At 39.4% G+C, this 14,619-nt stretch overlaps 1 protein-coding gene across 4 annotated transcripts in view; it reads left to right on the top strand.

Moving 5' to 3' along the window:
* The window catches only part of LOC147911630 (anosmin-1), a 189,653-nt gene that overhangs the window by 125,917 nt on the left and 49,117 nt on the right, over positions 1 to 14,619 (top strand). For 3 of the 4 annotated variants that reach the window (XM_087427926.1, XM_087427925.1, XM_087427927.1), the window contains exons 4-5: positions 3,937 to 4,159; positions 13,542 to 13,726. In XM_087427926.1, the coding sequence (XP_087284052.1) occupies positions 3,937 to 4,159; positions 13,542 to 13,726 (408 nt within the window). The remainder of the gene's footprint in view (positions 1 to 3,936; positions 4,160 to 13,541; positions 13,727 to 14,619) is intronic. The other variant, XM_087427928.1, reaches the window with a different exon arrangement.

Raw genomic sequence — 14,619 nt, 5'->3', positions numbered from 1 at the left:
TGCTCACACTGTAGAAGAAACAGAGCCAATCTTCAGTCTTTGGATCTTATCACATTTTTGTCAGAATGGCAGAAGGATCTGGAAATGTTAAACAGTAAACTTGTAGCAGTGGGAAAAGAGAAAAGACGCCAATTACTCCACTTCTGTTGAGTCTCTGTTGTGGGCCCACCCTGCACAATAGCGCTTATTTCTTTGTGTATACGATCTCGCGTAATATTCATAATGTTGTTTGTATTATTCCAAGCTCGTGTACGAGTCTAGAAAACTCCTGTGAGAAGATGAGCTTGTTGTTCCCCGTGGTCCTCAAAATAATCACAAAATTCACATTTTTGAATCCATACCAAAAAGGAAGAATATTGGACCATTCTCACATCAACTGGAAGATCAAGATTATGGTGGTAGTATGATCATTCTTTTACCCTCGTTGAGAACACATTTTAGATCTGTGCAGGCCACTGTTTTTGTTTGTTTGTTTTTAATTCTGCCTCACAGCTCAGTAAGTTGCGAAGATGAGGACATACTTCTCCTGACCTTCCGAGTTCAAGACCGTGGTGGTTGGCATGTGGGTAATTAGAATAACAAGTGAACAGTGAGTCCATACTTTGTTATGTGATTCTTGACTCATACCCTGTTTTAGTACGTGAAAAAGTTTTAACTGTGGTGATTTGATTATACCACAGTGCAAACTAAGTTACTGTGATTTCCAAGTTAGCAAGCAGTAAACACTGGTCAGATTTAATAAAACTATTTCTACTTGGAAATCTCAGCTCGTGTGGTGAAGGCCACTGATTTTGCTAACTAAGTATTTTCTTTTAGTGCATATAGTGTATGCACTTTGTTTGAAGAAGAAAGCTGGCAAACATTCTATAATTGTTACAGACAAGTTTGTATACTTCTCTGATTGCTAACTTAGGTTTGGACCTAAATTTAGAACTTCAAAAGCCAATGGAGTAAAACACATCTAGCAGCTAACAGGAAAATGAACTGTGAAACTGAGTACGAGAGAAAAGCCTTAAGAACTGATGATGCTTTCAATTTTTAGAAAGTTTTTTTTTTTTAATTAACTAGCTACAAATTTGTGGTAATTCAATACTGAAACCATGGCCTTTCTTCTAAGTTTTACTTGGAAAGTTCTTAAATTGAGACACTATTTAATCCAGTCAATTCATGTTATTTTCAAATTTTGAGTATGATTAATAATTAACAATTTTATTTGACATCCACAATTCTAACTCACACCATGGAATGATAGTTTTTCTAGCTAGTGTTTCTAGTTTTTCTTCCTCTGCTCATTAATCTAAGAGCATGAAATCTTTCTCTTGTATTTAATTATCATGGGGTATTGATGCCCTGATTCGCATTAAATTCACAATATCAGAAAGCCTCTTGTGGCTATAAGAGAACAGCACTGTTTGACGTTGCACACATCCCCATGGAATATACAGATTTCTAGCTCTTACATAGATTTTTTTTTTTAATTGTGGTAAAATACACATAACATAACATTTACCACCTTAACTCTCACACAGATTATTAGCTCCATGTTGTTTGTGGGGATGAACCAGGAGAAGCATGCGAGAACGATCTATGCTGGTGTAGTAGTTATCCAGGGGTTACTGGGACATGTGCTTGCTGAAGTTATCATGTTTTGGGTTTTCAATGGCATTTCCAGTCATCATCAACATGAGAAATAATAGGCTATAATTAACCCTCTTTTGGGAAAAGATGTAGAGACATTCCTTTCTTTCTCTCCTCCCACTCCCCAAAACAGGGACTTGGATAATGGTGAGGGGTTTTCTTTCTCTTTTTTTGTTTTTCTTAACATAAGTCTACCATTGTGTGAGACGCCCTCTAGCTAATAGCCCTAACCAATCGCTAAGTCTGTCTCCTGCCAGGTTACCTAGGTGTGACCTATCTGAGTAGAGGGTCATCTCTGTCATCAGTGAGGAGTAGTGGGCAGCATGCTGGCAGGTGTTACGAAGTGTCACCAGACGGTCGAGAGCCCTGTTCAGTCTTTATTGAGAAGCAACGGGCAGCACATGGGGAGGTCGTCCCAGGTGTTGCCCAAGTGTTACAGGTAGGAGGTGTTATTAGATGTTGCCCAGGTGTCGCCAGATGGTAGAGGGCTGTGGTCAGTCATCAGTGAGGAGCAGCAGGCAGTCCACGGCGAATGTTACCAGGTATTATTCAGGTGTCACCAGGCACTAGCAGCAATGAATTGTGGTTTGGTGTCAGTGTGGAGCAGCAGGCAGCATGGTGGCATTAGCCACATATGATGCTCGTATTCTCCCCTGGGTTTGTGTTCGCCAATGCTACCACATTTATTTCTGGTATCACTGGCTCTGACTTGACATCAAATAATAAACAGAAAGTGTGTTCCTTGTTTGCCTCTTACTTCCAATGTGAAGCAGCTCAGACAGGTGTTCTTGGGAACCACTCTGAGACGCTGGTCTTTGCGTGGGTTAGCACAGACTGGACGGTCGTAGCACACAGATCCCAGCTTATAGTGGAGTTCAGACCCAGGTGTGTTCACTCTGAGCACACAGAGCAGTTCAAGGGGGGCTGCCTGGCAGGGTGCTCTCCTCCACGTGTCCTGCTGCATCCTGCTGTCTTTCCTTCTGTGGCTCTACCATCGTGCAGGGCTGTGGCATCACCCAGAGCCAGCCAGAAAGGGAGAAGTTGCATGCGGCAGTACCACCCCACAGCCTAAGAGCCTGGGCTCACAGTGACACGAAACTTTCCATTAGTGACAACGTGGCCGCTTCTACAAAGGGGGTAAACGGAGCCTGGGGATTTTACCTGGCTGGACAGGTGTGTTTCAGGGGAAATTGGGGTTAGAGGGATGGGGTTAGGATTGGGGTACCTATCTTGGCAAGCACCTTCATAAAGGCAAAAGGAGGGTTAGGGCGAAATTTAGGATTATGGCGATTGTCCTGTCAGCCGTCCTCCTAAGGCAGAAGGAGGTCCAGAGTGTGGAGAGTGTTGTTCCCTTTCTGTCCCTGGGCGAGGCTGCTGTCAGGAGCCTCAGCAGCTCCCATGTCAGTGGAGGAAAAGCCCTGACCCTCCGGCCGCAGCTCATATCCTACGTATGCCCAAATTCTGTCCTGAACCATTTTTCCAAAGGAAAAACATGCCTTTGATAAATGAGCCTTTCCATGACTCAAGCTTTTTCAGTAATGCGTGCCCCTAATAAGTCAAGGAATACCTGTTGTCGCTAATGTTTGATTGATTCAACGGAAATGTCGTCAGCTAGATGCTGTTCAGAACCTGACACTATGTCACATATAACATATGTGTACCGTGACTTTGAAAAATGATTCACATTCTTTTACTGCACAACTCATTGACAATTCCACATTGATAAGAGATCCCATGTGCACATTAACTCTAAAAACTGGGTGTTATTGAAATAGGTTCAGTTAACTGAGGCTTAGACCAGTTTTTGATAAAATGTCAATACATGCGTTAGTGCTGTGGGAACTGTAAAGTTTCCACAGGGCTACAGCTAACCTATTTTGATTAGTATTTACAGGATATGGAAAAAAATAAAAATGACTCATTAGAGAAAGAAAATAGATGTATGTATACAGTAGTCTTAAAGGGCCCTTCAAATTAGACCTAACATGTTTTATGAATATTTGTAATCAATTATTTGACAAGTGTTTCTGAACTCAGAACGTAGTCTGTTAATGTGTGTGCGTATAATTGATATGTATCTGTTGCATGCAATATAAAGTTATAGCTCATAGGTCGTATTCCTTTAGGAAATTAGCATAAAATATTACTTCTTTAGTGAGGAGAAAGCAAATACATTTATTTTGTAAAACATTTGAGGGAAATTTTGACAGAATAACAGTTTTGACCTTCCTTTCCAGTGTCTTGGAAATCAGACCTCAGGTGTCATCTTTAAGGAAGGTTTTTTCTGTTCTCCCTTAGCCTCTGTTCCCCAAGAAGAACTACGAATGCCTGACGAGCTGTGAGTTCCTGAAATACATCCTGTCGGTGAGGCAGGGGGACTGCCCGGCCCCCGAGAAAGCCAGCGGATTTGCCGCCGCCTGCGTTGAAAGTTGCGAAGTTGACAACGAGTGCTCTGGGGTTAAGAAATGTTGTTCAAATGGATGTGGCCACACCTGCCAGGTGCCCAAGACACTGTACAAAGGTAAAGAGCAAGCCAGGGAAGTGAAGGGACCTGCAGCCTCACATGGGTTTGTGGGTGTGCAGGGTCAATCAAAGATGTCCACTGCAAGAAAAGAGAAAACTTTAAGAAAATGTACTTTGCACCATATACAAACATCTGTAAATATTAAGGAACCATAGATTTCAGCCACAATGAACTCACATTGGGGCAGAGCAAATCATTCATGTTAATTTTTTTTTTTAATTTTTTGTTTATTGCAGTAACATTGGTTTATAACATTGTATAAATTTCAGGTGTACATCATTATACTTCTATTTCTGCATAGATTACATCATGTTCACCACCCAAATACTAATTACAACCCATCACCGCACACATGTGCCCAATTATCCCTTTTGCTCTCCTCTCTCCCCCCTTCCCCTCTGGTAACCACCAATCCAATCTCTGTCTCTGTGTGTGTGTTTGTTGTTGTTATTATCTACTACTTAATGAAGGAAATCACACGGTATTTGACCTTCTCCCTCTGACTTATTTCACTTTGCATAATACCCTGAATGTCCATCCATGTTGTCACAAATAGCTGGATTTCATCGTTTTTTATGGCTGAGTAGTATTCCTAATTTTTTAAAAATTTAGCATGTAGGAAGAACAGCATCCAATCAGGAACTTTTTTTGTGTTTTTCTCCAGTAAGAACAAATCAGTTAAGCTCCACTGGGTACATTGGAATAAATTGATTTAAATCCTTGAAAATAGGCTGGAATGGGGCACACTTGAAAAATGCATAATAAGTGCCCCAGTATTGTGATTTTTCTGTTGGCATAATCCAAGAACAGAAGTGTCATTGTATGGACTGTAAATATTTTGATTAGTATCTTGAGATCCTAGGTGGAGCAGTTTCTAGAGCACTTAACTCCTCTATGCTAAGTGTTACTTGCTTCTTTCTCTAAAGGTAGCTAAGTTCTTTTATGCCAAACTGATGCTGTCGTATTATGTGCAGTTTTGGATACCGCAAAAGTATACCATGAGACATAACATTTTGCTACTTTTGTGGGTCTAATTTGTAGAGGAAAATAGAGAGACTCAATCAGTAGATATTATTCATTCCAAGTAGAAAGAGTAATGTCTCTGTGTCTCTGTCTCTCTCTGTCTCTGTCTCTGTCTCTCTTACTTTCACTCACACACGCCAAATATATATTATTTCTAAATATAGGTAAGCTTTTTTGAAAACTATGTATAAATCAGTATTGACCAGCAATGCCTTTTTTGAACTGCGTGCTGGCTAACTATTTTCAGAAGTCCATTCTTACCCTCGTAACAATTTACATCTCCCAGAAGTCACGTACCTGCCTCATCTTCCCCTCCTCTCACTTGGAAATACTCCTATCTGAAATCTGTGTTATCCATCAGTTTTCCTTTTTTTTTTTTCCACCTAGGATCCTTGGAAATCTGGCATAAATATTGTCTTACATTTAAAATAATTGCCACTTTCCTCTTCCCACTGAGTAGCATTTCTTTAGTGGATTTAAAGTTTTATTGTTTTCATGCCTCTTATAATAAACCACATAGAATCACTTTTGCAACATCTAACACCATTTAATTTTTAAAATGTCTATTATTATGAAACCTTTTCTGTTATTATAGATCATTTGCTATTTAAACATTAGCATTTACTATAAAAATAGGATGCTTTTAGAATGATTGTTGAAAACCCATTTGTAAAACCTTTAGTGTTTTAAAAGTAGGGTAATTTAAAGAGGAAATACAGGTTAAAATACACTTTTTATAAAAAAGCATTGACGAGTCAGTATGAATTTCAAGTATGCCTGATTCACGGAGAATAAGGGAAATATTCTACAAAGGGCTAACATAAGTGATTAATTATGAAAAGATACTTGCAATTTAAACCCCTGCTTAACTAAATGTGATGGATCTCTTTTTTTGAAGTGCTAAAGTCACTCTTCTACTACAAAGTAGCTCTTAACTTGGATTTTTTCCAGAGAGAGGCAATTCGTGAACTAACCACAAATAGGATAAACAGACTCTGTTCACCTGACAATGACTTTTGCATAATAAGCATAAGGGTAATATAGTGTCATTTTGAAAAAAAATATATATGTACATGTAGATATGTTTCCCGTGCTCTCTTCAGTAGCCCCTGAAGGAAGGCTGGCTTCCACGAACTGGGAGCGTTTGACAACGCCAAGGAATAAGTTAGCGTGTGTAACCAAGAGGGGGCTCCAGAAGAGCCTGTTGCGATCCTTTCAATGACAACCTTAGCTAATTATTAGCCACCTGGAGTCCCTGATCGCATTCCTAACCAGGAGTCAGACTGCTTGCTCACTCTCAAAAGAGGATCGTGTGCTTACGGCCCCAGGCTCTCTGGGAAAGTGTCCTTTCTGACCTGGCTCTTGGCTTTTCGAGGAGAAAAACACATGCCCAGCCAGACAGCATGCACCAAATCAACTTTGGCAGTCTTCGCAGTACCAGCTGTCATTGTCCTGCTTTCCTTAATCTAATAAAATCCCTGGTTTATCCATTGTTTTAGGCTAAGGAATAACATGGAGATTTTTTTCTTTGAACTAATTGTCAACTAATTTGTAGAGTTGAAGTATTTAAACTAGATACAAAGTGTACCTTCTGAATAACCAAATTCTATTGGACAAATACTGAAAACCTGTAAGCTCCTCATGTCCTTCTCATTCATCGATTATTTACTTATTCAAGTGTGATCTCACAGGTAGTTGCTATTTGGAAATCCTAAAGAGTGTTTTCTTAATGTTTTCTTCATTTCGAGTTTCACAGGGACTACTGTTGCCTGGATCTACAAGTACTGATGCATTTCAGTTCAATAAATACCTACTGACTATTGTTAGGAGTTATTAGGAGTACCTAAAATCTGTTATGATTAGTACTGGGTATTGGCGGCAAAATCAGTATGACACCAACCTCCATCCAGTAGTTCCTTATCAAAGAGGTCATGCGTGCAGTACTCATTTAAGTGGACAAATCATTTTCTTAACTAATGCACTAAATTGATACATACAAACCCCTGTCCTATTTTTCCTTTTATTGTTTATTAGGTTAATTAAACTAAAAAAAAAGTATGGAAACACATACATACTTTCTGCTTTGTCTCCTGTGTTTGTGAAAGAGAAGAGTGGGGTGGAGGAGAACTGACTTTATAGCTTCAAAAGCTTTATATGCTGGAAACTTGAGTTTTTAAAGACAATGTGTGTGTTGAAAAGATGATCAACCCAATACTCCATTCTATTTGAGCATTTAATTTGAGTTATGCTCTAAGAACTATCCTTAGTGGATGCCTCCAAGTTAACTTTACAGACCAGGTTCATAGTTTGAAACAGTCCAAGGAAAATAACAGAGAGATTTCCCTTCATCCTTCCGATGAAGAAGCTTATTTGCAGCATTCCAGAAGACTTGAAAATGTTAACACGGCTAACGGACCCCCGAAGGTGCTAGTTCTAGGGAATGCAACCTCAGTATCATTGTGGAAAGTTTAAGAGGCTGATCTTCCACAGGTAAAATAGAAATGATAGCATACTGGGGCATTTATTTTCCCTTTGAATCCCTCCCTTTTCTATTTTTTTTTTTTTTTTTTTTTTTGGTGAGTAAGAGTGGTGAGCTAACATCTGTACTCATCTTCCTCTATTTTGTATGTGGGTCGCTGCCACAGCATGGCTTGATGAACAGTGTAGGTCTGCACCCAGGATCTGAACCTGCAAACCTGAGGCTGCTGAAGCAGAGTGCACGTACTTAACCACTATGCCACTGGGCCAGCCCCTCCCTTTCCTCTTTTAACTCTGATTTACAGCTGTGTTAGACTCTCCTCCCTCGAGAGGTGATATGCTTTATTATTTTACTGCCTCTCCTGGCTCCCATCCATGGCCCCATTTGTTTGGGTATGGAAAGAGAAAGGCTGAAATTGTTTTCCGATGTAAAGATTCAGATTAATTTGTCGCTTTCAGTTTTCTATAGTTTCCCTTTACCATGCACAACCAAGAATTAATTGTATATCCATTTGTTTCTTTCCAAAAAGATCTGATGATGGAGATGATTTAATATTTTCATGAATATTTTAATATTTGCAATATTTCAGCTTCAGGCCTTTAGAGATGTACTAATACCACTTTTCACAAATTAATTTTTAGCAGTTTGAGTACAGTGACCCAATGCCTTACTAGGATGTAAACGTAAATTCCTTAAATACTGATTATCTTTATGAGACATATTAATATTAATTATTGAATCATTGGAAAACTGTGTCTTGACACATTTTCCTGACATTTAGACTCATGACAAATATTTTTACATGAATGACCAAATCTCATAATTTGCAAAATCTGATAGTTTGCAATGGCTGATTATCTATCATCATTGATTTTTCTATCAGTATATTTTCAACATTTTTTAAAGCATTGAGTTTCTGTTCCTTTGATTGCACCAAAATACCTGTTACACTTTAAAGGGAAAGAAAATGCACCTATATTGTCACCTATAGTAGGATGTTATATGATAGCATTTTTGAATTTTGTAACAGAATAGTTTAGATTTCAGATGACTAAATTTGTTCAAAAATAATAAAGAAAGAACAATTCTAGTCATTTACGTAATAAAAACACACCGAGGAGAGATCCATTCTACACATCTGGTTATGCAATTGGGATGCTGGTTGAGCTAGCAAGGACTGTGTAGAAGGACTGGCAGTGGGGGCTGGAGGTCTGGGGGCCAAGACCCATCTGCACACAATTACAGCCAAGTGCTGGGGTTCCTTCCAATCAAGGGAGCCAGCTGACCCTAATGCAAAGCAGATGGATGCTTTCTTAACATGCAAATCGCAAGATTATTGTACGTCATAATTAAAGAGATTTTTTAAATGAAGAAATTTGAACTGACGTTGCCCCGATGCTCATTATCTTCCATTAAGGCCCTGGGTTGTTGAATGATATTCAAGCTTTAAACCTTATAGCAAGGGAATTTGGCTGCTTGGGTTTGCTTCTGATGAGTTCGGCTTACTTCAATGGCTAGAGTGTTCAGAGTAGCCACATTTATCCTGGAGGATTATATGTCGAAGAGCCAAGAAGAAAGATGGATTTGGAAGTCTCAGAGAATGTGCTCTACGAGTTTAAAGAACTAACCACTCATCTCTTAACCATGCACAAAGAAATCAAGTGAGTCATGAAATGTTCTCAGAGGCTCCTTTTTCTTTCTCTATCTGCATACCTCCTCACTGGAAATATTTGTCTCGTGCCCACCTGCCCAGCTTGAATGCAAGAATGATACAAACCAATCATTATGTCGAGATTGGTTTGTCATCACTCTGAACAAATTTTGGTGGCTTTTTTCTTGACCTAAAAAGAATAGAGAGCCACTTGTGGATTAAAATCTATTATCAGTTAACTTGGAGATTTCCATTATATCAGGAATTGTCAGGAATTTTTTTTAACTGAGAAAATTCTGTCAATGCAATGAAACTGTTCCATCTTGTAAACGTATTAATATTGATTTATTTATTATTTAGTATTTACCTTTTAGAATAGTAAGAGTAAACAAATGTTTGAGTAATATATCCTTGATGGAAAAGAGAGATGTGAGTTCCTTGAAAGAATCTGTGATCGAGGAGGAGGCACGAATATCTGTGATAAGGCTTCTCTCTTCCCTGAGTGACTCTCCAACAGAGAGGGGTTTGCCATTGCCGAAAAGATCTGTGTAAATGTTCCAGCATCCCCTTATTTCCCCAGATGTATTCTTCAGTGAAAAAGAAGAACGTGGGTTGAGCTACTCCTTCAGCAAACATTTACTGAACATTTGCTGTTGCAGAGTGTTCTCTCCTGGGACATTGTGAGGTGTAGGAGTGAAGGAGACACGTTTCTTGACCTCTGGGGGCTAACGCTTAGTGAGGAAGACAGACATCATTAAATGAGCTTGCTGCAGTAGAGGCAGTTAAATGCACGTCTTGGCAGTTACAGGCTAAATGTTGGGGAGCGGGCAGAAGAATGGAGCCTTTATTTCCTACTGGGAGGATTAGGGAGAGTGGCTCAGAGGGGTGGCATTTGGACTGAGCCTGGAAGTATTCAAGGATCTATAGTCAGGAAATAGAAGGAAAGACATTTCAGAGTGACAAAAACATAAGCAGGCCATGGTAGTAAGTACCTGGCAGAGTGCTTCTAGAAAAGCTGGGTTGAAAGGTAGGCTATGTGATGAATATGTAAGATGTAAAAAGAGATAAACTGAAAGATAACTGGTAGTAGATCATAAAGATGTATGCCTTGAAGGAGATGCAGAGGTGTTTCCCTTCATTCTCTAAAAAACGGGGTGTAACTGAAAAGTGTGAGAAAGTGAAGGAGAGAATCTCTTCTCTACTCCAGGAAAGTAACCACAAAATAGGGAATTAGACAAAAGAGATGGACTTGTAGGGAGAGGCTTTGGAAGTCTGTTGTGAAAGTCCAGAGGGGAGAGAAGGGCCTAAGGTGGGGTGGTCACCATGGAGACAGAATGATTTGGGAATTCCTGAAATCATACTATGCAATAGAACAACAAGATGTTGGTAGCTGCAAGAACAAGTCAAAAGGTCTCTTGGATATCCAAAAGCATGGAGCTGTCGTGAAGATATATATATCACAGGGGAAGGGGCATATTTGGAGGAGAGGCGTTTGAGGTGGGACTTGTGTGGAGAAATCCGTTCGGCAGGCGGGTGGGTGGGGGACCTGCAGGCCAGAGAGGGACTGGGCATAGGTTTGAGAATCACTCACTTGGCAGAAATATGCTAGTCGTGAAAGTGAGTGTAACCCCCAATGTAAGCTTACGAACTGAGAGGAAAAGTTTACTACCCGAGCTTGAAAAATACTCCTGGAGTGACAGAACTAGAGCACAGACTACCTGAGAGAAGTCCCACACCAACCAGGAACAGCAAGGACACTAGAATCGGAATGTCCAAGGGATTTGCAGATCTATGAAAACCATCTCTTTTGTCTACCTTTCTAAGTGGCTTTTCCTAATTCAGAATGTGGAAAGAAGCAGAAGATGTAGAGAGAAACCTGAGATCAGGGCATAGCTCCAGGCAACCAACTTACTCTTCCTCAGACTCAATTCCCTGATGTTCTGAAAGTAGATACTTTACCCTTCACCCACGTCGTGAAGTCGCAGTCAGGACCAGGTGGGACGACTTTCTGGTAAAGTAAAGGGCGATCTGCAGATATAACCCATAAGCAAGTCAAAATGGAGAATGCTATGGGTATGCTGAATGTGTTCTCTAGAAAATAGTTTTTAAAAATCCATGACGAACTGAACACCAAAAAGCAAAGAACCCGATCAAAAAACAAGCAGAGGAAATGAACAGACACTTCTCCAAAGATGATATACAGATGGCCAATAGGCACAAGAAAAGATATTCAACATCACTAATCATCAGGGAAATGCAAATCAAAACTACACTAAGACATCATCTTACACCCCTTAGAATGGCTATAATCACCAAGACAAAAAAACAACAAATGCTGGAGAGGCTGTGGAGAAACAGGAACCCTCATTCACTGCTGGTGGGAATGCAAACTGGTGCAGCCTCTATGGAAAACAGTATGGTGATCCCTCAAAAAATTAAAAATAGAAATACCTTATGATTCAGCTATCCCACTACTGGATATCTACCCAACAAACCTGAAATCAACAATCCAAAGAGGCTTATGCACCCCTATGTTCACTGCAGCATTATTCACTATAGCCAAGACATGGAAGCAACCCAAGTGTCCCTTAACTGATGATTGGATAAAAAAGATGTGGTATAGATATAGAATGGAATGCTACCCAGCCACAAAAAAAGACAAAATTGTCCCATTTGCAACAACATGGATGGACCTAGAGGGTATTATGTTAAGTGAAATAAGCCATAAAGAGAAAGACAAACACTACCTGATTTCACTCGTAAGTGGAAGATTAACACATTGACAGAGAGAACTGTTTGGTGGTTACCAGGGGCTAGGAGGGTGGGGGGTGGCACAAGGGGTGAAGAGATGCATTTATATGGTGACTGACAAACAATAAGGTACAACAAAAATTTCACAATAAAGAAAAAAAAAAAGAAACTGTTGGGAGAAAAAAGAAAATCAATGACCTGTTGAGCAGGTATAAATATGCCATTTTTAAATTATCCAACGCCATCCACCTAAATATTTAATGACTTTAAAACTTCCCCAGACAAGACCTAGCTTGAATTAATATCAAAATGAAATGAGTTGAAATTCAGCCATGTCAGTAATGTGCATCAGATCTTATTTACATCTTGCAAATGTAATTTACATTTTTGAAATGTACGTTTTGAATTTTCAATGTACATTTTGAAAACGTATTTGCACATTTTCCAGTTTCCTCTCTGTTTAAACTTAAGAAATGGGAAAAGAAATAGAGCATTCCGAACTCACTTTTTCAAATGGGTGGTCAATGCTTTAGGCAAATGCTCCTTCTCAACAGAAAATGATATTAATGGCAACTAGTGTTCTTGGTCTTGATGGCATTGAACATCATGGTGCCATAGACTCTACCTAATTCAATTTGTTTTACATAATCCCATTAGTATTATAACTTTGTTTTAAAAATCTCTTTCCATAATGGCTACTATATTGAACCACGGTTCTTAAATCTTTCAGTTACCAGACAACTTGCATGCGCTGTAGGGGAAAAAGCAATCAGAATGATTAACTACTTTAAAATGGGACACCTGTGAGGGACTTTTGAAGCAAGGCACTCACTCGTGCCAAAACCAAACATTATAAATTCATCATTTTCCAATTTTAAACCACAAGTCTGTAGGAGAGAGCCCCAGCAATCAGCTGGGGAATCCAGAAGACTCACACTTTGGAACTTTCTTGTAAGACTTGACTGCATGAGGGAATTGAACTTTAAAATGTTTTCCTTAAAAGGAAAGCTCCCTGAGATAGAAAGGAGAGCAAACTTGGGAACCATATTATAATGACCTTGGAATCTATCAATAGAAACCCAGTATGTTAAACGGGGAAAAGACTTGAAACTCTTTACGACTATCACCTTGTGAGCATTCCCTGTTATCCTCAAGTGATGCAACTTGGTGACGTTATTTATTTGGAAGAATGCACGTAAAAAGAATTGCTCTTGAGATTACCGGGGAGAAAAAAACTTGTCTGAATCAGGAATCAATTTAGACCCTTTAAAAAAAAAATGGGAAAGCTAAAGTGAAGTTAGTGTCAGAAGAGATCAAATGTGAAACCCTAATATGGAGAGGCCACTTTCATGAAGGGAAATAGAGTATTGGTTATCATCTGATGAGATTCGTCTCCTCTATAGATTTTCTTCCTCAACTTTCGCCTCGCTCTGAGTCACACGCAGATTGTTTTAATTGACGTGGTCCTGTTTCAGGTGTCCCCCTGAAGCCCAGAAAGGAGTTACGATTTACAGAACTGCAGTCTGGACAGCTGGAGATTAAGTGGTCCTCGAAATTCAATATTTCCATTGAGCCTGTGATATATGTGGTACAAAGAAGATGGAATTATGGAATCCATCCTAGTGAAGACGATGCCACACATTGGCAGACAGTAGCGCAGGTGAGTGCTTCATAGACTTTTTTTTTTTCCCTTGAGGTAATGTCTACCTACACACCTACAGATATAAAATTAACTTGATATGCCTCAGTCAAAATTGCCTGACTGCCGAAATCACTTAATCAGATGTGGAAATATCACGTATATCTGCAGAAGACAGCATGAGCTCTGTAGGTACCACCTGGTACAACTAGGAACTTGACTGTTGGCTTAATTTGCTCAAAATACATGTAGAAGGGAAGTAATTTTCTAAGCTCAGTGTTCACATTTATTTTCTCCAAGAACTACATTTCCTTGAAATACACTTAAAACCAACCAGAGTAAGAGAAATGAAGCAATGTTAGGACTAGTTAACATGACGTTTGATCATCTCAATGACTTCTCTTCTGTTTTTCCTACATTTACACAAGGACTTTAGTCGCATGGAGTAAGATTCATATCACAAAACTACTTAGTGGGAAGTAGCCAACAGCTCATAAATCTTTGCTAAGTGCTTTCTTCTTCGTCTTAGCCCACTTACAAACCGATACGCCACCTGGATGGCAACACTCCTGGAGTTTGTCTTAGCTGTGCTTCTTCCTCTTCTGTCTTGCCGATGAGAAAAGCAAAATATTTTCTTTCTTTTTAAGAGCTGCTAAATGCACTACCAGCTGCAAGAAAACTACACGGATATAGAAAAAGAATCAATTCTCAATATGAAACTGCCTCATGCTTTTCAACAACTAAAATGCCTTCTCCAAATGTATGTCTATAGGGAAAAAGTCTCACCTTAAGTTGATCAGATCATTCTTCTCCAAGGACAAGATTCCCATTATTTTCTTAAGTATATATAAAATAAATTTCAGTATTCAGGCGTTTGGAAGAGGAATTTCGTTTTTTTTCTCAATAGTAGGATC

This window comes from Ceratotherium simum, chromosome Y (genome assembly GCF_057802395.1).
Source record: "Ceratotherium simum simum isolate JZ-2026a chromosome Y, ASM5780239v1, whole genome shotgun sequence".
Classification (NCBI taxonomy): Eukaryota; Metazoa; Chordata; class Mammalia; order Perissodactyla; family Rhinocerotidae; genus Ceratotherium; species Ceratotherium simum.
The sequence above is the reverse complement of the archived record's forward strand: the minus strand, read 5'-3'. Positions and strand labels throughout refer to the sequence as shown.